The 26862-nt window shown below is 36.5% G+C and overlaps 1 protein-coding gene across 1 annotated transcript in view; it reads left to right on the top strand.

Moving 5' to 3' along the window:
* Window positions 1-26862, top strand: part of REV3L (REV3 like, DNA directed polymerase zeta catalytic subunit) — a 274157-nt gene that overhangs the window by 98781 nt on the left and 148514 nt on the right. The window contains exons 2-3 of the mRNA XM_044676720.1: window positions 14581-14770; window positions 26024-26098. Of these exons, the coding sequence (XP_044532655.1) occupies window positions 14581-14770; window positions 26024-26098 (265 nt within the window). The remainder of the gene's footprint in view (window positions 1-14580; window positions 14771-26023; window positions 26099-26862) is intronic.

Genomic DNA, 26862 nt, shown 5'->3' with positions numbered 1-26862 from the left:
ACCAGGGAAGGAAAGTCTGGAACCAGCCTCTCCAAAGTCAAGGCAGGAAAGAGTGCCAGACCATATTCATCTCTTCTTTATACCCCTTTTTCCATGTCATTTCCTGTCTCTCCCCCTCTTTACAGGAACCAATCGCAGTCTCCCAATTTGCCTAGCACTGTCCAAGGGGAGGGGCAATGCTTGTGGCTTTTGGGGGTGTGAACTAGTAAGTGACTCTTACCTAATGGTTAGTTAGCTACTAAGTAGGGGTACTTTTTGATTTGATTAGCTAAAAAATAGACAAGGGGAGAGTTAATTCTATCTTTTCTCTCTCTCTCTCTCTCTCTCTCTCTCTTTCTTTTCTTTCCTCCCATCCTCCCTCCTTCCCTCCAGCTGATCGGCCTAAAAGGCAATATACTGCAATTAAGTCATAGTTTTTAAGGACACAGAGCACATTCACACATTTCTTCTTACTAAAATGATCATAAGCAGTTTTCTTTCTAATCTGGGAGTTGAGGGGCATCTCATAATAACCTACTACTAGCTCTAAAGATAGAAGATGATATTTTATCTTGAGGTGGGCCCTCACTATCTGGCATCCAACTTGCCAGTCCTTCCTCTCTCCAAACTTTCTTTCCCCCACCAATTCCCTTTTCTTCCATCCCTCTTTGTCTCTTTCCCATTGCTCAAGGAAGAACCTGTTGCATTTGAATAAATTCTAATCTAACCTATGGGATGACAAAGTAGCACAGAAGTTAGCATAAACATGTTTTTAAGGGTGGTTCTCTAAAAATCCAGAGCAATCTGGCTAACACAATATGAAGATGATAGGTTCCCCTCCCTCACCCTTTTCTCCTTTTTCTTTTTAAGGATACATTTTGCTTATATTCATCTAGTACAATCAGTAGCCAAACAGCTCTATTTACAAAGTTAATGATCCCAAAACAGAAACACAATTAATTGGCTGTAGAATGATTGCAGGTGGTAGTGTGCAGTTATTTTAGATAGGACCTGATCAAGATTGAATTATGGGGCAGCTGGGTAGCTCAGTGGATTGAGAGTCAGGCCTAGAGACAGGAGGTCCTAGGTTCAAATCTGACCTCAGACACTTCCCAGCTATGTGACCCTGGGCAAGTCACTTGACCACCATTGCCCACCCTTACCAATCTTCCACCTATGAGACAATGCACAGAAGTTAAGGGTTTAAACAAACAAACAAAAAGATTGAATTATGGAGTTTAGCCTGATATAAAACACTATACTCTTGTATTTCCTGGAGTTTTGTGCCCATGAAAACCACTTAATGGCTTAGTAAGGTGGGAATTTGCCTATTTAGCCTTCATCCAGTTGTCTAACTTGAGAACAAGTGATTGCTACTTTACTGCTGTAGGAGGGCCTGCCTAGGATCCTTTACTAGGACCTTGTTCCAAAACAACTTTAGGAATTAGTCCAAATGACTTCTAAAGTCTCCTTAATCTCTTAATATTCTCTCATTCTGTGTACTTGTAGGGTCCTAGGAAGAAAGAGTTCTTATCCCAGAGGAATTAACTATGCTAAAAAGATGAATTCATTTAAAGTTAGTCCAAAAGAATATGGTGAAAAGAGCACTGGACTGAAAGTCTGGATTCTGAATTCCAGCCATTAACTTGCTTTATAACCTTGAATGTCCCTTGGCTCTCTGAGCCTTTAAAATAAAGTCATTAGCCCAGGTGATCTTTCAAGTTCCTTTTTTTTTTTTTTTTTTTATCATCTCTAAAATTTTACAATTCTGTGAAAATAGCATTTACTATAAAGACCTGGCTTAGGAAAACCTTAAAAGACTACCACTTCAATGTAACTATCAACAATTTGGAAATATGTCTAGATCAATGACACATGTTAAAACCAGTGGAAATGCGCATGGGCTATGGGAGGGGGTGAAGAGGAAAGTAAGAGGAAAACCTTAAAAGGTTTTCAGTTTTTCTTTCTGTTGCCTGGCATAAGGCTCCTTCCCGTATCCTACACCTTATCACAACCTCTGCCACCCCCCCCCCATTTTCACTCAATAATACATTTATCAGGTCTTCTGTAGGTGGGGGAGAATAGCAAATGGGAATGAATGTCTTAACAAAGAGTCCTGATGAAGATATATAGATATATATAGTTTTTTATATCCAATTATCTAGTTATGGCATTAAAAACTTGGATTAAAAAATGTGTTGTGCACTGAATTTTCAAATGGCACAAAGCTGGAATATAGTAGATGACAAGATTTTCAAGACAGATTAGTACGTTGGACAGAATCAAATATAATTAAGTAAGATAGGGATAAATAGTACTGTCTTGTGCTTGTGAAATGGATCATTTTAAACACAAATGTACAGTTTGTCTAAAAAAGATCTGGGGCATTATGTGGACTACATGTTAAATATAAGTAAACTGTGATATAGGAGTAGTCTAGTATGTATACATACAGTGAGGGCATTTGCTTGTAATTTCAAGATGATTTTTGTTATCAAGTAGAAGAAAGTTAAGTGAAATAAAATTGTGTATGTTAATTTTTTTATTATTTAGACCTTTATTAAAATGTTGTTATAATTATTACACATGGCTGGTATAACATTTTAAAAAACCCTTCTTTATAATAGTTTTCTCTTTTTCTAATATCATAAAATTACTTCCTTGCATTTCACCTTTATCAGGCCTTCTCCCCTGCCTTATAACACGCACTTCACAACCACCGATCCTGCCCTCCTTAGGAGATATAATAAAAAAAATCTTATCCGTTGGGTTATGCTATAATAGGCTTTGCAGCCAAAAGGCATCATCTCAGGTATCTAGCTACAACATTCCCCATTTTCAGATAGACTCCTAAATCATCCCTGAGAGATACAAATCCATATAGAAAATGGGGGTTGGAGAATTGGGTAGAGGTCCAACAATCCCAAATACTCAGTCTAGATTAGTCTAACTTCCCAACTATATACAAATTAGGAAAATGAGACCAATATATATTGCGATATGCCCAAGGCTAAACAAATAGTAGTAGTAAATATTGGATCTAGGATCAGAACCCAGGTCTTTTAAAAAAAAACATTTATTAATATTCATTTTTAACATGGTTACATGATTCATGCTCCTACTTTCCCCTTCACCCCCCCCCACATGCCCCCTCCCCTGGCTGATATGCATTTCCACTAGTTTTAACATGTGTCATTGATCAAGACCTATTTCCAAATTGTTGATAGTTGCATTGTTGTGGTAATTTCGAGTCTACATCCCCAATCATGTCTGCCTCAACCCATGTGTTCAAGCAGTTGTTTTTCTTATATATTTCCTCTCCTGCAGTCCTTCCTCTGAATGTGGGTAGCATCTTTACCATAAATCCCTCAGAACTGTCCTATGTCATTGCTTTCTGCTGGTACAGAAGTCCATTACATTCGATTTTACCACAGTATATCAGTCTCTGTGTACAATGTTCTTCTGGCTCTGCTCCTTTCGCTCTGCATCAGTTCCCGGAGGTCTTTCCAGTTCACCTGGAACTCCTCCAGTTTATTATTCCTTTTAGCACAATAGTATTCCATCACCAGCATATACCACAATTTGTTCAGCCATTCCCCAATTGAAGGACATACCCTCGTTTTCCAGTTCTTTGCTACCACAAAAAGCGCAGCTATAAATATTTTCGTACAAGTCTGTTTATTTATGATCTCTTTCGGGTACAAACCCAACAATGAGAACCCAGGTCTTTTGACTCAAGTCAAGTTTCCCTTTTCCATAACATAGTATTTATTACCTCTGGGGGGAAAATTAAAGAAGTAATTAAAACATGAATCTATCCTAAAATTTAGATTTTGAGTCATTTCTCCTGTCTTTCTTTGAACAGATGGAAAACACTTATTAATGATAGGTATTAGATAACAGAGGTAAAAACTTCCTAGTTTCTTCTTTGAATTTTGGTTACTCTGTTGTTAGATGGATAGAAGTAAAATAATGAAAGAATAGGTTTCCTCCCTCCTTTTCTTCCTTCCTCCTTTTTCCTTTTTTTCCCTTCCCTCCCTCACTCCCTCTCTTCTTCCCTTCCTCCCTCCCTTCCTTCCTTTTTCCTTCCTCCTTTCCTCCCTCCCTCCCTTTGACTACAGCCAAGAAGAAGCACCTTTCCCTGTGTCATTTTCTTGGATTAATGCTATTCAGCACTATGGCTCTGAATACTAATGCTTTTGAGGAGCCTATTTTCTTCTCCATTGGTTTTCATTTATTTGTGAGATAATACTATTTGTAATGTTATCTTCATTCATAATGATTTACAATTGAGCAAGGACTCTAAGCTAGAATTTCCCTTGGTTATCATGTCTTTCCACTTTTTAAGGAGATTAAATGTTTGCCATCTAAAGCCATTCCTGAGTCCCTTTGGCCTTCTAATTATGATGAAACTTTTGCATCATTTAGCCTTTTCTAAAACTATTGATATTTCTTCTAGTTCAGAGTAGAAAAAATGTATTTTAATGGCAAATTTTGTCTGTCACAACATAGCATACTACCTAATTTTCACATTATATCCTTTCATTAAAATGGGATACACAGTGCTAGACAAGATGGAGAACTAGGCATTTTCCCTGATGTTTTTAACCTATCAGACCTCTCCAAAACAGAAATTATGTACAAAAGATAAAGAAACTTAAGCCATCTCAGTGATCTAGACTAAAACACCTAGAATCCAAAAGAAGGTAAAAAGCCAACCAACCTATGTTCTTACTTGTACACTGAACTCCCTTAGCTCTTCCTCTCGCATACTCCATCTGTGTGTTTGGAATTCAGGGAGGTGCCATTTAAAAGTATCTTACAAGCTTCCTGTGGATATGTGGGGAACTTTGAGACTATATTCCCCGTGATTCCGGTTTCTGACGTGATAAGGTCAGACAACGGGAACCAATGTATAGGGCAGCTTAAATTCAGAGGGCAGGCTTGAGACGGGTCCTCTTTGCTACCTGAGCGGGCTCCTTAGTGTATGAGAGAAACAAGATGGAAGGAGATAGGTACTGGTGGGCATTTTGAATAGATTTCTTACAGGCGCATGGGCGATTTTATCTCTATCAGCATAGCTTTAATTAAAATACTATTCTCCCTTATAACATCGGCCTTCCTTATTTTTAAAAATAACACATCTACCTGCAATGAGACTGAAATAGCCAGTCCACTCTTACTAAACCAACCCCACATACTGGCCTCTTCTCCTTCTTTCCATGGCAGTGGACTAGCTCTAGATTTTAGAAATCTGTTTGGGCTAGGAGAGATAGCCATACTCTGTAGTGCTCCAGACTACAGAAGCCCACACGGCCAATGTTGGGGTGGCCAGCATTCTGTGCCTACAGTAAGACCTCCCTAGGAGAGCTTGGAAGAGAAGGAAGGAGCAGGACACCCCACCCTTCAACCTCCCAGCCTCAGAAACCCAAACTGCAAAATTCAGACCTGTAGCACTAGCATTGCTTGTCAGAGTTCTCTGATTCAAGGTTGCAAGTTGTCAGAGAATTAAGGATTAGAGTGAATGAGACAGGACACTAGGGTTTATCATAATGTATTTGGAGTCTGTGGCTCTAACTAAGCCTGAGGGAAAGTACTCTCTAGCTAACTAGGGCCAGCTGTATCCACACAAAAGTTACTTTAGGCAAGATACCTTGGTTGGAAGAGGCCAAGACACTTTAAGATTCAACTTCTAAGAATACCATCATCAGAGAAGGAAGCAAGTCAGAGATTCAGAAAGTAAAAATTATAAATGTCTGGAATGTCACTGAGTATTAAGCACCCTAGGCTCTGAACTTGATGCTGAAAATCTGACTTATCCAAAATAGACACCAAAATCATATTTCCACATTATTTCAAGCAATTGATTTACAACCTTTAGACATCAGTGGAGAAAAGTCGCCTAAAACATTAGTTCTGCATAAAACACCAAAGAAAGGTGACATGATTCTACTACATGGTTGTAAATTGGCACCAAACCAGGAATCTGGAATTACAAAAGAGTGAATTATAAAGAGTAATTATCATTTGGGAATGCATAGGAAGTTATACAGTCAAGAAGGCAACTTTTGAGAAGATACTGACATCTCTTGTGAACTCTATAGCAAAAATAAATCATTACCATCAATCAACTCTCCTTTATAAATTATAATATTTTACTTTGTATTTTAAATTATGACTATTAAGACTATTAAAAATTATAGATAAAACTTTATAACGTTTCATTCATAAAAACAGAGTAAGAGCTAGAAGAAACTTGGACCTCAAAGGTTGTCTGATCCAACTCCCACATTTGTAGATGAAGAAACTGAGGTGAAATAACTTCCAAAGTCACAGTTGGTCCTAGGAAAGTTGAGGTTCCATACCGGTTATTCTAGCTGCAGATCATTGAATCGATCTTCCTAGTTTTACTCCAGAGTAGGAGCTACCTTTTTATTTTTATTCAGTGTTGCCCTTTTGGATGTATTTCCTCTTTGTTTCTACTTAACCCTCTAATAAGAAATTAATGTATTTAGGGAGGTTCAGAACTTGTGATGTCATCTTTGTAGGCATGAATGAACCCCTACCAAAGCAAATCAGTAGCTTTTCCATCAATAATGGTGTTTTGTTGTTGTTGTTGTTTTACTTTAATAATGATTTTAGAAAGTTGTCCATTGATACTGAGTATGTGTCAGTGGTGGCATTTGGAACCAGGTCTTGCTGATATGGAAACCAGTTCTTTATACAAATGAAAATTTGGGAATGTTAGTTAACAAATACCCTTACAGAAACTTTCAAAGGAAATAGAAAATTGTCTGCCACCATGTTTCATTTGAGTGATATGATTTGACTTTCAACAGAGAATATTTTAAAACATAGTATAAAACTCCTCCCCCCACCCCCAATTTTCCAGGAGTCAAATTTCTAGCTGTTTTAAACTCTGAAATGACCAAGAACCTAGAAGTTAGCAAAAAAGTCTTTAAGCATAATAAAAATAATTGTAGCAAAGTACAAGCACATTACTAATTTTCTTCTTATTCAAAGAGCAAAGATTGTCCCACAGGAAAAACTTTAAAAAATAGTTAACATTTTTTCCTAACTACGAAACATTCCCTTTACTTGAAATTCCTATTCTTTCTATGTGACTACTAAAGTTTTATGTGCCAGAAAGAGATCTGTATGATTGAGCTAATTTTTAGTAATATGCACACACAAAAAAATGTTGCCTTTTGCCAAAGAAGAATTAGCGGCCATATGACTCGATTTGGTATAATTTCATGAAAATGTGATAAAAGTTTTCCTTAGGTGGCATGGGAGAAGTATTGGGCAGAAAGATGTCTTTCACTGACATTTAAATCATACTGTGTATTTAGTCAGTAGTCCACTCTTAACATATTTACCTGATTTCTTTAATCCTGTGAATAGTACCTCCTCCATTCTTTGAGTGACTAGATCTCAAAACCTTGGAAATATCTCCAACTGCTCTCTCTTCCAACACCCTTTCTCTTACTCATATGGTATCTCTTTTTAAAAATGTCTTTGATGTTCATCCTTTTCTTCTTTGGGCTTATATATCACTTCCTTCCTGGACTAATCACTTCAATAACCTTCCCCTAACTGGTTTGGCAACATTTGCCAGGTTAATTTTCCTAAAACATTGTTTTCACTGCAATTTATCTTTGCTTAAAAGTTTAAGTAGCTCCCTATTTTCCACAGGATAAAGTTCAAACTTAATTTCACATTGATAGTCTGACATCATCTCTCCCCAACCTTACATACTTATTAACCTTACCTCCTACCACACCCCTTTGCATAGTTTTTAGTTTTGCTCACTGAAGCAGGACACATTTTAACCATTCTTGCCTTCATTCTTTGACTTCCCTAACCACTTATGACCCCACTACTTTTCCTCACTGATATAATTTTTTACCCATATTTTAAAACCCAACTCAAATCTGATTTCTTTCATGAAGCCCTCTCTTCTTTCAAAGAAACCCAGTCTTCATTGGAACCCCTGTAGCACTTAGAGTCTATAATGTTCACTTGATAATTAGAATCATATACTGCTTTAACATCTTCTATAGTCACTTCAATTCAACAAGCATTTATTAAGTATTTATTATTAAATATTAATTAATAATTTAATAATTAAAGCCTCATTACTTCATGTCTAGATTATTTCAGTAGCCTACTGGATGGGCTCACTGCTTCAAGCCTCTCCCCACTCCAATCCTTCCTTCACTCAGCTATCAAAATGATCTTCCTAATTTTCACTTCCTACTCAGAATTATGCTTGTCACCTATAGGATCAAATGTAAAATCCTCTGGCATTCAAAGCATTTCATTACCTATCCTCTCTCCCCCCTCCACCTTTCCAATCTTTTCACACTCGAAGTACTCCCTCTATGATCAGTCATACTGGCCTCCTTGCTGTTTCTCAAACAAGACACTTCATCATCTGATTCCAGGCATTTTCATTTTCATTGACTGCCCACCCCCAAATTCTCTCCTTCCTCATCTCTGCTTCCTAGATTCCCTGGCTTCAAGCCCCAACTAAAATCTCTCCTTCCATAAGAAGTCTTTTCCAATCTCCCTTAATAAGCTTGTGCCTTCTCTCATTAGATTGATTATCTCTAAAAAATTATCCTGTATATAGCTTAATTGTTTGCATGTTGTCTCCCTCTTTAGATTATGAGTTTCTTGAATGGTCAGGAAGCTTGTGTGCTACTGGGGAATACAAAATGTATAAAGATAAGGAATAAAAAATAAACACTAAACTTTAAAAAAGAGTAATTTGTTAAATTAATTAAAGGAAACAGAAAAAGGCTTTTATAGAAAGGAGCACTTGAACTGAACCTTGAAGTAAGCAAGGGGTTCTAGAAACAGGTGAAGAGGGAAAACATTCTAGGCATTTAGGAGCAGTAAGGCTAGTGATAAAATATCCTCTACTGGGCAAAACAAATGGGCTTGTTCAGTCAGTTTTTCAGTTGTCTGACTCTTTGTGACCCCATTTGGAGTTTTCTTGGTAACAATAGAAAAATGATTTGCTGTTTTCTTCTCCAGCTCATTTTACAAATGAGGAAAATGAGGAAAATGGGTTAAGTAACTTGTTCAGGGTCATACAGTAGTAAGTATGTGGGGTCAAATTTGAACGCAGAAAGATAAGCCTTCTTGCCACCAGACCCAGCAATTTATCTATAAATGGGCTAGCTGTATTTAATTGCAGTATTCCTGAGGGTAAGGAAAGTTAAGCTGGAGGCTTTTATGAAGAAAGAATTTAAATGCCAAACTGTTGAATTTAAATATGCTGAGAAGCAAAAGAGAACTATTGAAGCTTCTTGAGAAAGAGAGTAACAGTCTGACCTGTGTTTTAGAAATATTATTTGACAGTTGTAGGGAGGAAAGACTTGCAGCAGAAAAGGAACTGGCATTTCCTAAATATGCACGGTGCCAGACACTGCTAAATGTTTTACAAATATTATCTTTTTATGATTCTAACAAAAATTCTGTGAAATAAGTGCTATTATTATCCTCATTTTACAGTTGAGTAAACTGAGGCAGTACAATTAAGGAACTTGGGAAGAAACACTTCCAAAGTATAAATTAAAATGTCTGGTGGTCAGTAAACATTTATTAGTGCCTGTGTATCAAGCACTGTGCTAAGTGCTGAGGTTACAAATACAGAAAAAGACAACTCTTCCCTTTAAGCTTACTGTCTTAAGGAGGGGGGAAGCACAAAAGGAAGCTAAAAGGGGAGGGGAAGGGAAAGGAGCATGGTAAGGTCAGTCAGAGAAGTCCCAAATAGTAAAATCAGGTGAGAAATAGCATACCAATATTGTCCCTGGGGTTTTCTTGCAAAAATACTAGAATGGTTTGCCATTTCCTTCCCCAGTGGATTAAGATAAACCAAGGTTAAATGACTTGCCCTGAGTCCTCACACAGCTTACAACTGCCTGAGTACATATTTGAACTAAAGTCTTCCTGACTCCAGGACTAGCACTCTAACCACTGAACCACCTAGCTGCTATTGTACATAGTAGGTACTAATAAACATTCTTGGATAATGACAGTTTTCACTCAATAAATGTCTTTTGCATATTAAGATTAAAGTGTATTTAAATTATATTTATATATAATAATTTTAAATTAACCTGTTTCTGTTTGCTAATTTTGCTTTCATATAAAAATCTTCGTTGTTTTATGCTGCATCTATACATTCATGCTACAGGAAACGCACAGAATTTAATCAGGTTGATGCTCTAAATCTATTAGGTTTTCTGGTTTTGTTTTTTAATTAGAGGTTCTACAAAATATATGTAGCATTATGTACAGCATTCTCTGTGGGCACTCAGCCACCCTCCCTCCCCATCCCTAGAATTCCTTACTAGAAAGGCAGAGGGACTCAGGCAGAGCTGATCCTCTTCCCCCACTCTCCACCATACCTGATGACATTTTTTCCCATCTGCCGCCCCTCTGCCCAGCAGCCCAATGGGAGAGCTTCCTCCCTCCCCTGTATGGGATAAGGGAGGAGGGGCTCACCTGGCATTCAGTGCAGGGGGGTGAGGGTAGGGGGCACAGCACTTAGTCTGGTAGGGGAGCAGGGCCCAGCATTCCACGTCTAGAAGGTTAGCCTTCACTGTTCTAGAACAAATTCATTCCTAGACTAAAGCCAATTGAAATAACATAACTTGAATAAGGCCCCTTAGTCTACATAACCAAATCTCTGATCTCCCAAGGAGGGATAGTGTAGGAGTAGGGTAAGTCACACCTTTGGCCTCTCAGGAAAGGCAGAAAGTTGTGATCTGGAAAGGATTGCCTTCACAAGTCTCCTGTAAGGAAAAGAGTTTTAAAAAAAGACCAAGTACTCAGCTACACTTTGTTACACAGGAACAAGTGCTAGTTACATTATTATATACTAAAAGTCACTTTTTTAGGAGGTCTGCTAGGAACCAAAAATCACCAAATTTTATCTCCTAAGCTTAGGAATTGCTCATAAGTCCTAGAATCAAATCAAATAAATAATTTATTAAGAACCTACTTGTACCCAACACTGTTAGGACTTTTAGGAAATGCAATGTTGAAGAGACAATTCCAGAATCATTAAAGTTTCCAAATAAAAACCATTTAATAACTCAAACATGAAATTTAGAATTCTCTTCTTTTAAAAAATTTTTTAAATTTAGAATATTTTCCATGGTTACATGATTTATGATTTTCCCCACCCCTTCTTCCCTCCCCTGTCTCTGAGCTGACAAGCAATTCCATTGGGCTATACATGTATCATTATTCAAAACCTATTTCCATATTATTTGTATTTGCAGTAGAGTGATCTTTTAACACCCAAGCCCTGATCATATCCCCATCAAACCATGTGATTGATACATGTTTTTCTTCTGCATTTCTACTCCCACAGTTCTTTCTCTGGATGTCAATAGCATTCTTTCTGGAAAGTTCCTGTTGTCCTGGATCCAGAACCCTCTTCTTAACACTTAGATCTTAATGTCCTTGTCCTATATTTCCAACTTATTTACTTGTAAATTGTTAACTTAATAAACAGTGGTAGTCTTTTCTTCAGAGATTTTCTAGCCAGATTTTTTTCTTGTTTTAAAAAATGATTGAATAATTTGCTTTTAACTTGATGAGCTGTTAATATCATTGACTAAAGTAATTTTTTTAAAATGCTAGAAAAGTATTTATTTTAAAGTAATGGGATTCTTTTTTTAAACTTAAAATACTACAAAAATCATTCAAGTTGTTATTCTAGTTCAAAGATGAGAATATTAGGAAACCTTTATAATGAAAGATTTTAATTTTTGGTAAGATTTAGTAAACATTTTTCTTAGAAATTTTACTTGAAAACATTGTCAACAGTTTTCATTTTTTCCAAGATAGATTTTTCCTATCTAAGACAGGAGAGAGAAATATGACAATATACATTACTATACTGTCCTTTGTGGCTTCCCAGCAGCATATAATTTGAAAACTTCGTACCTCTGTGAACATTTGGAGAAATATTGATTTCCTTTCTGTAACCATAAATAAAGCCACTTATTTCAAATTCAGTTAAACTATGAACTTTTGAAAACTTCATTTATTTGTTAGATGCTTGATTTATTACAATAAAAGGATTTACCAATTGTTTTGCTACTCTGTTGGATGGAAATTTTGTCCCTTTTGTCTCCTTCCACTATTGCTTTCTCTTCAGTTCTTAGGTTCTGTGATGTCAGCTTATTTTCCAAAAAGATTCTACTATTTTTCAATTCCACTAGCAATTATTGCGTCTACCTATTTGTCCATAGCCCTGATAACATTTCTAGTTGAAATGCTTTCCCATTTTTCTCTGCAGGTTTATAAAACATTAAGCATCTCTATTTATTTGGTTTTTTTCTTTGATGTTTGTTCTATTCCACTTATATATCTTTATTTTTCTAATACCAGATTTGTTTTAGTGAGAACTATTTTAGATATTATTTTAAAATCAGGAGCAGCAGAGGCTCATTTTTTATCAATTTTGAAAGGATTCCTGTTTTTTCTACATAAATCTCATTATGATTTTATCTAGTTCCTTAATAAAACTTACATTATAATTTTTTATTTTTAAAAACTTTTAACAAAAAAAAAATATTTTTTTAAAACCCTTACTTTCCGTCTTGGAGTCAATACTGTGTATTGGCTCCAAGGCAGAAGAGTGGTAAGGGTAGGTAATGGGGGTCAAGTGACTTGCCCAGGGTCACACAGTGGAAGAAGTGTCTGAGGCCAGAAAAAACATAATTTTAATGTCCTATTCCAGCCCTTTTTTTGTATATTTTAAAACACAAACTTCTATATTCTTTTTTGTATAGTTTTGTTTTTCCTTATTCTCCCTTTTATTACCTAACTTCATCTTTCTCTAGTTCTTTGTATTTTTCATATTTCATGGATCGCTAACCTTATCACAACCAAGCCATATATATTCTCATCTTTTTTTAAAGTTTATTTAATTAATTTAGGGTATTTTCCCATGGTTACATGATTCATGTTCTTCCCCTTCCCTCCTCCTACCTTTCTCCCATAACCAATGAGCAATTCCACTGGGTTTTACATGTATCATTGATCAAGACCTATTTCCACATTGTTAATATTTGCAATAGAGTGATCTTTTAGTCTACATCTCCAATCATGATCGTTTAGAGCAGTGATTCCCAAAGTGGGTGCCACCGCCACCTGGTGGGTGCTGCAATGATCCAGGGGGGGCGATGATGGCCACAGGTGCATTTATCTTTCCTATTAATTGCTATTAAATTTTTTAAAAATAATTTCTAGGGGGCTAAGTAATATTTTTTCTGGAAAGGGGGCGGTAGGCCAAAAAAGTTTGGGAATCACTAATCTAAACCTAATCTCTCCCATACTGTTTTCTAATTTTCCCAGCAGTTTTTGTCAAATAGTTGATTTTTGTCCCAAAAGCTGGGATGTTTGGGTTTATCATACACTGTCTTGCTGAGGTCACTTAGCCCACATCTATTCCACTGATCCAACCTTCTGTCTCTTAGTCAGTGCCATATTGTTTTGATGACCACTGTTTTATAGTACAGTTTAAGATCTGGTACTGCTAGGCCACCTTACTTCATGTTTGTTTCTTTTAAATTTCCCTTGATATTCTTGATCTTTTGTTCTTCCAAATGAACTTTGTTATTGTTTTTTCTAATTCAGAAATAAAGTTTCTTGGTAGTTTGATGGGTATGGCATGAAATAAGTAAATTAGTTTGGGTAGGATTGTCATTTTTATTATGTTAGCTCATCCTACTCATGAGCAATTAATGTTTTTCCAGTTATTTAAATCTAGTTTTAGTTGTGTGGAAAATGTTTTGTAGTTATGTTCATATAGTTCCTTTGTTTGTCTTGGCAGATAGATTCCTAAGTAGGTATAAGATTATATATTACATATGGTATTAAAAGTAGAAACTTGAAATTATTCAAAGAGCAGCACAAATTATAATTCTGCAGAAGTATGTCAAGATTGGCAGTTCAAATCATGACTACAGTGCTGTAGGATAAAACCTCTGTTGTATGACATGTTTTCTCAAATGCTTTTATTTATGAAATGATATCCATGCACCCATTAATGCCTTCTTACATGGCCATTTAAAATGAAGCAAAATAGATCTACTTCTTTGCCATTCTGTGGTAGAGACCTTGATAATTCTGGACTTGTTCTTTGTGTTGTTGCATGTTCTTTACTCTTTAATTACTTTCTTACAACTTCATAGGGAATAAGTATCCTTCAATTACCTGATTTCGATTAGACATTCAGAAGTTCAGTAAAGAAAATTTACTAATTTGTTGAGTGTGTTGTAGAGAGTAATCATTTGCATATGAGTTGGGCTAGGTGACTACTATGGTACCTTCCATTTCTTAAATCTGTGTTTTCATTATATTTTAAAATGACCCTCATGGGGTTCTTAAGCTTCTTACTACTATGAAATACATAATTAGTACATATAACAACTATGAACTAATTCACTTTGTACTTACCATTTATTTCACTGCCTGCTTTCAATGACATAGCCATCAAAACTCTACTACTAGAGTCTTTGAAGTTTTCCATAACTATAACATGTTTTTTCTTACTGTGTTTCATTTTAGGCCAGAAGACTTGTCTTCATTTACATGGCATCTTTCCTTACCTCTATGTGCCATATGATGGATGTGGACAGCAGCCAGAAAGATATCTCCGTCAAATGGCATTCAGTATAGACAGAGCACTTAATGTGGCTTTAGGCAACCCTTCTTCCACTGTTCAGCATGTGTTCAAAGTGTCATTAGTATCTGGAATGTAAGTATATATTAGAAATTTTTAAAACTCTTCCATTGACCTATGTTTATGTTGCTTTTATACAAAGAGAAAGTTATATTCAATTTAAGCTTAGTCTCAAAGATTACAAAATGTTTACTCTTGACTGATATTTGTATGTCACCTTTAGGACAAGTTGTGCAAGTTGCCCTTCTTGCTATGATTTTTCAGTGTGTGTTGCAGAAATTGTAATTAGTTAAGCATTTGCATTCTTTTACTCTTTCATTTCTTATTTTGCCTGCTAGGGGTCATAGCAATGTATTTTAAAAGATATGGCATGGAGAGATATGGATCTATCCTGGTCTCATGATACCAACATTTATCTTGACACTAAATATGATCACTATCTTTCTAGTTTCTCTTGCTGCTTTTAAATCAACTACTCTGTTTGTAGGGATAATTAGGAATCTTTTGCATACCTTTACATAAAAATTAATTTCATAGTCATACTGATTTTTTTCAATTCTGTCCATAATTATTGATGTGAAATTGGCAGTTGATTATCAGAAATAATTATTTTCAAATTTTATTTTATACTGTCCCAATTCAGGCCTTCATTTTCTTTTTTCTTTTTTTTTTAAACCCTTGCCTTCCATCTTAGAATCAATACTGCATTATTGGTTCTAAGGCAGAAGAGTGATAAGGGCTAGGCAATGGGGACTTGCCCAGAGTCACACAGCTAGGAAGTGTCTGAGGCCAGATTTGAACTTAGGACCTCGTGTCTCTAGACCTGGTTCTCAATCCATTCAGCTACCCAGCTCCACCCCCCCCCCTTCATTTTCTTTTGCCAAGTTTATTGGATTAACCTAATATTTTTCCAATCCTTTCTTAATATATATCTCCAAAATGATCTTTCTTATATTTTAATGTACTGGCCTAGCTGTATCCATACCCTGCTTAAAAAAAAACAACAAAAAAAAACTTAATTGGCTTCCTGTTCCATGAAAGATAGAATATGAGCTCCCTACCCTAGATTTTAAGTCCCTCCAAACTCCTTAATCCAAAGAAACGTCCCAGGTTTATTTTACCCTATTTCCCATATTCACAGATGAATAACATTTTTGATATAGTGACTTTGAGAAAGGTATTCAAGTGGAAAACCGTAGCCTGCAATTGATGATATGATTCAGAAGAGAAATCTGGGAGATATATTTATTTATTTGTTTGTTTGTTTGTTTATATAAATACACACACATATATAAAGTCATGTACATACACTTCATAATTGAAACTGTAGTGTTGGAGCAAGCAAGTGTCTCAGTGGATAGAACACCAGGCCTAGAGATGGGGGGTCCTGGGTTCAAATCTGACCTCAGACACTTGTTAGCTGTGTGACCTAGGGCAAGTCATTTCAGCCCTATTGCCTAGTCTTCTGACTTGGAACCAATACTTAGTATCAATTCTAAGACAGTAAGTAAGAGTTTAAAAAAAAAATGGTTGCTTGCAAGAACAATCTCCTTGTGAAATGTCTGTGCTCTCAGAGGGCAGTACATTAGTCAAACTTACTTATTGCTTGAGGCAAAATGGCCAGTATGATATCAGTGCAACATGGTTTTCTGAATTACCCAATAAGGAGTGAGGAATGAGGATTAGGGAATGAGAGAACTTAACCCTAATGGTATCATCCCAGCAAGAGACTAAAAATGTGCAGTGTGGGACTACCAGTTGAACCAGTCAAGAGAAACTATGTGAGTGAATTAGACCACCAAGGGAGTATAAAAAGATAACAGAAGCAGGCAAACAAGACAGGTTTTGTAACAAACTCCCACTAAGGTAGGCAAGTGATAAATTTATGAGAGTGGTCAGGAGAACCAGTAGAAAACTATGTCACAAAAGCCAAGGGAAGCAAAAATTTTCAGAAGAAATTTATGGGCAACATATTAAAAGTTGCGTAGAAGTTATTGAGGATGAGGACTGGGAAAAAAGTCTCTAAAATGAGCAGTTAGATTATTTGGACCATGGGAGAGAAAATTGTGAGTTAAATGTTGAGGTCAGAAGTTTGATTGCAAGAGGTGCAGAAACAAGCAGGAGATAAAGAAGTAGAACTGGCATTTTCTAGGAGATAAAAGGGAAATGAACTATAGCTGGATGGAATAGCAAGATCTAGTGAAGGTTTTTTTTGTTTTGTTTCCGTGTTTTTGTTTTTAAAGAGTGAGATTTCAGCAGATTTGTGGGGAGCTGGAAAGTAGCCAATAGATAAAAGATAAAAGAATGATCAACACTGAGGGAAAATAATTGATCAGATAAACTTAAAGACTGGAAGAGACAGAATTAAAGGGACCAAATAGAAATCTGGGCCTTGTCAAGATGATTCACCTCATTCAGAGTTTGAATCAAAGGAAAATAGAATGAGAGATATCATTAAGTGGTTTTGAAGTCCAGAGTAAGTGACAGGAAAGGACATCTAGGTAGATTACCTTTGCTGAGAACAAAGGTGTAGAAAGTAGTAGATAAGGAACTTAAGGAAAGGAAGATTTAAAACAGTCTCTTTAAGGGAATATTATAGAGAATTAATCAAGGAAGAATAAAAGTATCTGTGTGCCACAATGAATATTCTGTTAGGAGTGGAAAACGTAAGTGTGTAGTGGAACCAGTCAGAGGAGTTATATGACTTCCTAAGGGACTTGGAGAAGGTAGATGCTGTAGGAAATGAGAAGTTCAGTTTGATAGAACTTATTTAGCAATAGGACCAAGAACAAGGGGTTCCCACAGTTAAAGAAGGATTTTATAATTGAACTAGTTCATTATAAGGTCAAGAATGTGAGTGGAAGAATGTGAAGCCAGAGCAGGAGTGGTGGACTGAGATAATAAGGAGGAGTAGAGTGCCCAGAGATCACTTTGGCAATTAAGAATTAATTTAAGAGATAGAAGGATGAAAGGATAGGAAGTTATGATGAGAGAGAGGAATTTTAGAATTCAAGATAAAGAAGGTAACACTGTCATAAGTTATCTAAGATGGTGGGGGGTGGGGCCAAATCTAGCACACCTTTTGTTTTTGTATGTCTACCAGCTAAGAGTGTTTATATTTTAAAATATAATAAAAAACTTTGTTTAAAAAATTAAAAAAAAATTTTAAACTAGCAAATAGGTGGAATGGCCCCTTATTTGTCATGTATAACTGTCATGGAAAATTTAGAGAGAAGAAGCAGATAAGTAGAGAGAAAGAAGAGAGGTCTGAGCCAGATTTTGAATTCCTTAAGCAATGAGGCAGAATGCTTGAAGGCTGGTAGATGCCTTGCAACAAAGATCTAGGCAGTGTGTTATTAACGGGTAAAATAAACCTGAAAGAATGATTCTGCTTTGGGATGGTGGCAAAAGAAGGGTATAAAAATGGTATTAAGAAGAAAGAAGTATGGAGCAGCTGAGTGGCTCAGTGGATTGAGAGCCAGGTCCAGAGATGGGAGGTCCTGGGTTCAAATATGGCCTCATTCACTTCTCAGCTGTGTGACCCTGGGCAAGTTACTTAACCCCCATTGCCTAGCCTTTACCACTCTTCTGCCTTGGAACCAATATTGATTCCAAGATGGAAGGTAAGGATTAAAAAAAAAAAGTATATCTGTTCTGTAAAAAGGAAATTGGAAAAAAACCATCTAAAAATGTATATATTTCTATGGACAAGGGAAATGTATCAAAACTACATTTCCCTTGATCCAACATGGTCCAACTGGTTTCCGTTTCCGACGTCTTGACGCAGGGGAGCGCTTAAATCTCGTGGGTTAGGAGGGAGTGCTCTCTTCTTTGGCGAGTAGGGCTTGGCTAGGAGGCAGTATGGAGGCGGCAGTTTTGAATGCTTACAAGCGCGTGGTCTAATGATTTTATCTATCAACATGGCTTTAATTAAAATACTAATTTATATATTTATGGCAGCCTTTATCATTTTTAATATTAACAGTTCTTAGTACTTAGTGTTTTGTAGGTATATAAGAGAAGAAATTTTCATTAGAGTGGTGGTGAATTCATTAGGGTGGTGAAAAATCACATCTTCTAAAAAAAATCAAATTTTCAGTTGTTTTAAAGAGATAGGTTGTGAGAAGACTAAAGGGAAATTTGTTAATGATATAACAAATTCCAGAGTAATTGAAAGGAGAGGGCAGAAGCAGATAGGCATTAGGGAGTGAGAGCACAGATGTTACTACCACATTCTATCTTGTGTCATACCTGTTTAGGAACATGATTTATCCCCTCCATGACTGTAATTAAATTTGAAAGACCTGGATTTCAGACTGCTTCAGATGTGTACTAGGTCTGTGACTCTTGGCAAATTATTTAGTCCTTCTGGGTCTCTGTTTCCTCATCTACAAATCGAAGAGTTAGACTTGATGACCTCTAGGATCTCTGTAAGTTCAAAACCCATGATCCAATAATATTGTGACTATTGCCTCTTTGTGAAGTGGAGGGGAACCTAAGTTCTCAAAGATTTTGCTAGCAGGGCACAAATGCTAATAGATTTTACCATGCTAGGAAGGTAAGCAACAGTGTTACTATCAAAGGAACTGAAATACTCCAATCTAATCATTTTTTCTATATGCAAAACCAGAAGGCAAAAGGATGAAGACTCACAGGCATGGAGAAGTAAATAAAGGAGTTGATGGAGTTGGTTTTATTTTCCATCCTAAGGCACCAAGAAATTTCATTTCATGGGGCATTTGCTCATCTTGTGTGGCATTGATCATGATAAATGTTTTCAAGGACTATCTTGAAAATAATTGTCAGCTTGTGTAACCCTTCCTTTGCTGCAATAGATGAAAAGAAATTTTATTAAGTACTAAGACCCTCCAGATTTGAACAGTATATATACTCAGTGACTTCAAAGTAAATTAGGCACAGGGGAAGATAGCAAAAAATATTTTCTGAAATACAATTTAGGAGTGATAGGTAGAAAGGCATAGCATTTATTAAACATTCCCTTTGTGCCTGGTAATGTGCTAAGCACTAGGACTATAAAAACAATCCAGCTAGACAGCCCTTGCCCTCAAGAAATTTATATTCTAATGAGGGAGGGGGAAACAGCTCATAAAGAGTTTCTAGGATGCTTGCCTCTATGTGTGATTGATTATAAAGGGGAACCTTGTGATAGGGAGACAGCCAGGAATTGTCATGGAATTCTGTCCCTTACAGAAAGCTCACCTATCCAACCTGTAGACCTCTGCTCACCTATCATAGGTGGAATCCAAGTTTCAGTGGTGTGAAGATGAGTATGGAAAGATTTGTAGAATACCCTTTTAAGTCTAAGGCTATGTTCCTATGATTCTTTTTCCTTTTTACCCAAAGTATATACTTAGAGTCTTGAAGTGACTGTATGGACTTGACTTAAATAATTGACATGCACATAATTTATTTGTAATCATGTGGGAAGACTTAAGGTTTGTCAGTCATCCTCAGTTATTAGCATACTCTGACTCTTTCATACCATTCCCCTCCCAGTGTTTCTAAACTCTCAAAATGTCATTATGGAAACCCTATTCTCCATCCTCCACTGCCTGCTCTCTTATTCTCATCCCCTCAATTCAAGATCGTGGGATGTTTGGGTTAACTATATGCTGCTCCATATAGTTAAAAAAATATATACTTTTCATCTTAATGTTTCCCTTCTCAATCCTTTCCTGTTCTTGTATTTACTGAAACTCATCTCCATTATGAGGACTAAGCATATCAGGCTATCCTTTCCTGCTTTTTCACTTCACTCATACTTCCCAATTTACTGGTCAGGACAGGTGAGTTCAAATATTCCTGTTTTCTCTCTATTCACATGCTCTCCCTCTGCCACTATCATTCAGTAACCTCTCTTTTGAGATTTATTGAATCCATATTTGTCATTCAAATGAAGTTCTGGTAGTTATTATCTACCAACCTCCAGGACTCTTTCCTTCCTTCTTCATGATTTCAGTGCCTGGCTAACAGTCCTTCTCTCCTCCTCAACTCCTGTCTCCAGACTAGCAGATTTCAATATACATATTTGTACTCCCTCAAAAGTCCTAATTTCTTTGCTCTTCAACTTACAAATTTCTCATGATCTATTCTCCATTTTGTCTCAGCAGCACAAGACTTGGTCATATCATTGATTTTGCAATCACTTATAAGTGTTCCATTTCTGTGTGCTCAAACTCTGAAATTACCTTGTCTGATCATAATTTTTTATCTTTCCCTCTACTTTACAACCCCCTTGGGACTTGTTCTTTGACCTAATGTGACTTCAACCTTTCAGTTCTTTTCTAAACCATCACCCTTGCACTGTCTACACTCTTCTTTTCCATATCTTGAACCTTTGATGAACCATTTCAACTCTACACTATTCTGATCCTATCAGAAATCTTGCTCTGTCAAGTCCAAAACTTGGATTGCTCTTGCAATCTGCTGCCTTCACTCATACATGCTACTGAATGAAATTGGAGAAAATCATGAAATTATGATGGCTGGGTCCATTTCAAGTTTATATTGCATAATCTCATCTCGAGATCTATTTTATCATCTCTGATAATCTGATAAGGACAGTTTAGTTGATAAGGAAATAACGGGACAGGAAGATCTTTTAGCTCATGATTCCAGCTCTGACTCTAGGAGCATGGAGTTTATTATATATATTTCGACTTACTTCACACAAAAGAAAGCCCCCCGCCCCCAAAACTTCACAGATGCGCAGAAATTACAAATTATGTCATATCAAAACACAAACTGTCTCATTGGCTTCAGAATAGAACAAGGCCAAGGCTGAATTTTGACTGGGTTCTTATCAGAAAGCCAAGTCAGGGAATATTTTTCTCAGGGTTGAATTGCCCCTGCTAAGGTTTTGGCCTTGGCTGTACCAGGCAACTGCATTCCTGGCCAAAGAGGAAGAGTGTTAATCTCTTAAATTCAGATTTGCTAGGAACTTAAAGCTTTTCAATAAGGCCACAATACTTTTCAACAAGAAATCACAAGGATCTCTAATCTTCAATCTCTTCCAAACTACTAGCTTCTTCCCTGCTGCTTACAAATATACACATCTCCCCTCTATCCTCAAAAAACCCTATTGGGTGCTTCTATGCTAGCTATGGCTTTATAGCTTTCTTTCCTTTCATGGTTCCACTCTTCAGAAGGCCATTTATAATAGATACTAATATATCTTTTCTTCTGACTCTCTTTTTAACTCTGCAGTATGGGTTCTGAACTCAGATTTCCTAATTCAGTTGAAATTGTGCTTCTCAAAGTTACCACTAATCTTTTCATTGCTAAATATAAGGCCCTTTCTCAGTTCTTATATTAATCAATTTTTCTACAGACTTTGACACTTTTAATCACCCTGTTTTCCTTAATACAGTCTCTTTTGCTCTGTTGAGTTGCACCTGCTAACTATGGGTATCCCCCCACGGCTCTGACCTGGGATCTCTTCTCTTTCTATACTATTTTGCTTAGAAGATTCATAGTCTCCCACAGATTCAGTTATCATGTCAATCAATACAAATTATTTCTAGATACATATCCAGTCCTAACCTCTCTCCTGACCTCCAGTCTCCATCCCAGACTGCGTATTGAACATCTTAAACTAGAAGTTCTGGAGACATTTTACTCTCAGCTGGTACAAAACGGAATTCATTTACCTCCTTCCCATCAAATCTTCTTTCTTCTTAACTATTACTGTTGAGGGTATCACCATCCTCCCAGCTACTCAGGCTCATAACCTAGGAGTCATCCTCAATTACTCACTCATTTTCACTCCTCTTTGTCCAGTATATTACACAAGTCCTTTTAATTGTACTTCCTTAAAAGCTTCATAAAATACCTGGTCACTTTTAAGAACTTATATAAAATTGCTATATTTTTAGAACCAGAAGAAAATCAGAATTTAAAAAATCTACCAGTTCTTGAACAAAATCTTAAATGAAAATCGCCAGAATAATCATCCAAAATATAAAGGTTCCATATCGTAGAAAAAATTACCCAAAAAATAATAAAAAGATTAAGTACCAAGGAAATTCAGTTAGAATTATATAAGATTATACAACAACTACTATAATAGAGGAAAAAAATCTTGAAATAAAATGTTATAGTAAAACACAAGGTAAAAAAATACTTATAACCAAGGATAATTCACTTCAGCAATAAAGTCAGAAGCCTGATTATAAAAGGCTGAGGAGAAAGGGGAGGCAATGAAGGGAATAAACAACACTTTGTAGGATTTTTGACTATGAGCAAGAAAACTATAGGTTGAAATGTGCGTTGGCCATGGCCATAAGGGTGGGAGAGCAGGGGGTGAAGGGGAAAGTAGGGGCATAAAGTATGTAAACAGATTAAAAACGAATATTAATAAATGTCTAATAAAAAAAAAAAGAAAACTATAGGTTGATAGTTTACAGATATTGGTAGGGTCTAGTGAAGATTTTAGAATAATTGTGGAGACTTAGACTTATCCATGTTTATCTTATATATATTTCAAAAAATGTATAAATTTGTTGGCACGATTTCACTCTCATGAGATTCATAAATGTCTATTGAGTGATTGGAGTAGGGAATACAACAGTAGATAAAGAGGTTAAAGATTTAGGAGAGAAAGGGAGATTCTTTTTTTTAAAATCCTTAATTTCTGTGTATTAGCTCCTAGGTGGAAGAGTGGTAAGGTTGGGCAATGGGGGTCAAGTGACTTGCCCAGGGTCACACAGCTGGGAAGTGTCTGAGGCCGGACTTGAACCTAGGACTTCCAGTCTCCAGGCCTGACTTTCAATCCACTGAGCTACCCAGCTGCCCCTGAAAGAGAGATTTTTGAGATTGCAATTTCCTGGACACATCAGAAAGACATTGGATCAAGAACACATCTAAAAGTACACATCTAGTACAGTTAGATTAAGGTTTGTCAAGCATTTAACTTTATTCCAAACACTGTGTGCTGAGCTCTGGGAATATAAATATAAGAGGAAAAAAAATGACAGTCTCTTTCCTTAAGGAGCTTATTACATTCTAATGGGAGAAGATAGCCCATAGAAGGGAGCTGGAAAGTAAGGAAGAGCTGGGAAGTGAAGAAGGTAAGGGGAAAGGCTGTTGGAGAGGATGCTGTAAAATCCAAAGAGTAAGGAGTGGAACTGGGAATGAAATGTGGCCTGAACACTTCATGAAACGTAAGTGCATACCAGGGATTCATCAGTCAGAAGAGAGGACTCTAGGGTAGAGACACCCCCTGGTGAGAAGAATACTGGCTAGAAAGAGACAAATTCTAAACAGTAAGGAGTAGAACTATAAGAATGATTTTAGAAATTAAGTCTTGTTACATTATTTTAGAGATAAGAAGTGGAGAAGCTGGCTTGAGAAAGAATTGGAGTTTGAAACAGAACTGAGACAGTGTCAGTTTCAAATGTCGACAGTGTGTGTGTGTGGGGGGGGTCACAGTTTTTCTGTGGCAGTTGCTCTGAGGTACTGGCAGTTAGTCTCTGGGAGTGTCTGTGGCTCTTGGAGTGCTGGGAAGAGGTGACATCTTTTCTCTCCTCACTGTCTGAGGTAGAAGGAAAGGAGGGAAAAACCTGAAGGAGCTAAGTGATTTTCCTTTTCCAACTTGGGAAACACTAGTGACTGTCTATTGATATTTCTTAAATTGTTTTATCTCTGAGAAGGCCAAAGAAAGACCTGGTCTTTGGTTTGGACTCTGAGTCTGCTGAGGCTCAGCCAGCTGGCCTTTGTTATTTTTATAATTTGGAGACAAAGTTAAGAATTATATACTTCTTATGAGGATAATAGTGTTAGTTTATTGTAGAATAGGGAAAATGTGGGTGTCAGATCTGGAAGGATCAGTGTAGTCTGTAAAAACAGGAGAAGTGGTTCCTTGTGGAACCAGGGAGTTTTATTTGGGTGGAGTTAGAAATCCTTTTATATCCTTATACTCTTAATAAATAGTTTATTTTTTGTATAACAAGAGTCTCCTTAGCATCCTAGCACCTGGCCCTGAAGAGAAGTTCACTTGGGAGCTTCACTTCACTTATATAAACTAAAGATACTTTGTAAGCACAACAAAAGCAGAGTATCTAATCAGTTTTTATATGCAATCAATTCATTCACCTATTATTTTTTGTAATGGGAAAAGGATAGAGATAGGATATGATTTAAGAGAAGTGGAAAGCTGTCTTTAAGACACATATTAAGAACTCAAGGGAAAGGATTTTAGCAGGCAGAAGGCAGAGGAGGAACAATTTGGAAGTGACAACTGGATGAGTCAGTGATTTTCTGGAGGAGGAGATAGGGTTCTTCCTGTCCAGAAGGGTGGAAGAAAGGCAACTTGTCAAAGCTTAGCTATCCCAATCTGTGGAGAAGGAGAAACCCCTATATCATCTTTGGAGGTACTCTGACTGAGAATATCTAGAAAAGGATCTGATCATACCTACTGTGCTTTCAAGAAGGGTTTTATCTAAAAATCCTGTCACATTGGCTCTGAGTTTTTACCTCAGGGGTCAGATGCCCGGGGTGGACTTATCCATTTGAAAGCAATCCTAACAGGTTTTGGTTTTGGACTATATCAAACTACTTACTGAGGATCATAGATAGGTAGCTTAGTCAACTTTTGGGGAACACCTAGATACTAGGAAACTATTAAGTTAGCTGGAAGACTCAAAAGCTCCCTCTTGCAAGGGACATAGAGAGTTTTTTGGTGAATAGTTTTATCTCTTAGATTTAGGGACCCCTTTTTCTGATCCTCAGTTTGTATCCCCACTTATAATAAGAGATACTAATTTTATATATCAATTGTCTCCAAGACGTTTTCACAACTGACCCAGTGAGAGAAAGTGATTCTGTTTCACTCTCACTAACTGGAGGTTAGAATAACCTGAGGTCCAGGCTGGGTATTTAGGGGATCCATAAGTGGATCTACCTCCCCCATACTCTTTTTTTTATATTACAGAACTAGGAACAAAGCAGGCAGATAGCCAGATTTGAATATTTCTTTATAATAATTTGTTGGTTGGAAGCTTGTATGGATTTTCTTATAAAATTAAATACACTGTAGAAATACACTAATGTATTCACAGCACCATTAATAATTCATGTTATATAGTATACTAAAATAATTTTTTAAATTTACTTTGCCACCTATGTGGTCTATAGTAACAAATATTGGTGTTTTTGGCAAATTTCATCCTTAACTGGAAGGCTTTATTAAGACCATTATACTGTCAGGAAAGGAATTTGGAAAGAATAAAGCTCCCCTGGTATGATATGCATATTTCTTCATAATTATATAATAAGAATAATTTAAATGTCTGTTTTCTTATATTTCAGGCCTTTTTATGGTTATCATGAGAAGGAAAGACACTTTATGAAGATTTATCTTTATAATCCTGCAATGGTGAAAAGGTAAAGAAATAGTGAAATTAGAATTTGAATACTTTTAATAATAATAAAATATGAATATATCAAGGGACTTTTGTTTTGTTGATGTGGGAACTTCTTCCATTCTATCACATGTCAGTCTACTTACAACTTTTAATTAATGATCTTAGAGAATTTGACATTCAGAAAAAGTTAAGTGAGTTACCCATGGTCACATAACTAGTGTCATAGGCAGGATTTAGACCATTTAAAGTCCTTTGCAACCTGACCTCCACCTGCCTTTCCAATCTTTTTATACCTTGCTTTGATATACTCCCAGGTACTATGTATTCTGCAATCCAATCACATTGGTATTTTTGCTGTTTCAAGACATTCCATCTTTAAATTCCAGGCATTTTCCATGGCTTTTCATCATACTTAAAATATTTTCCCTTCTCATCTCTTCCCCCTGGTTTCCCTGGCTTCTATTAAGTCCTAGATAAAATCCCATCTTCAAAAAACTTTTCCTATGTCCCTTTAATTCTAATGCCTTCCTTCTGTTGATTTTTTCCCCCTATTTATCCTGTATATAGCTTGTTTGTACATAGTTGTTTGCATGCTGTTTCTCCCATTAGATTGTCTTGAGAATAGTGGCTGTCTTTTACAAAAACCTTTTTTTTTTATTCCAAGTGTGTGGCACAGTGCCTGGCACATGGTAGGTGCTCAAGAAATGTTTATTAACTGATTGATGCCAAGTCCAATGCTATCCACAATGCCAAGTTGCATCTTAATAATTTTAATAATAATAA

The sequence above is a fragment of the Gracilinanus agilis genome, chromosome 4 (genome assembly GCF_016433145.1).
Source record: "Gracilinanus agilis isolate LMUSP501 chromosome 4, AgileGrace, whole genome shotgun sequence".
NCBI classification, from domain to species: Eukaryota; Metazoa; Chordata; class Mammalia; order Didelphimorphia; family Didelphidae; genus Gracilinanus; species Gracilinanus agilis.
This window is presented reverse-complemented; position numbering and strand designations above follow the sequence as displayed.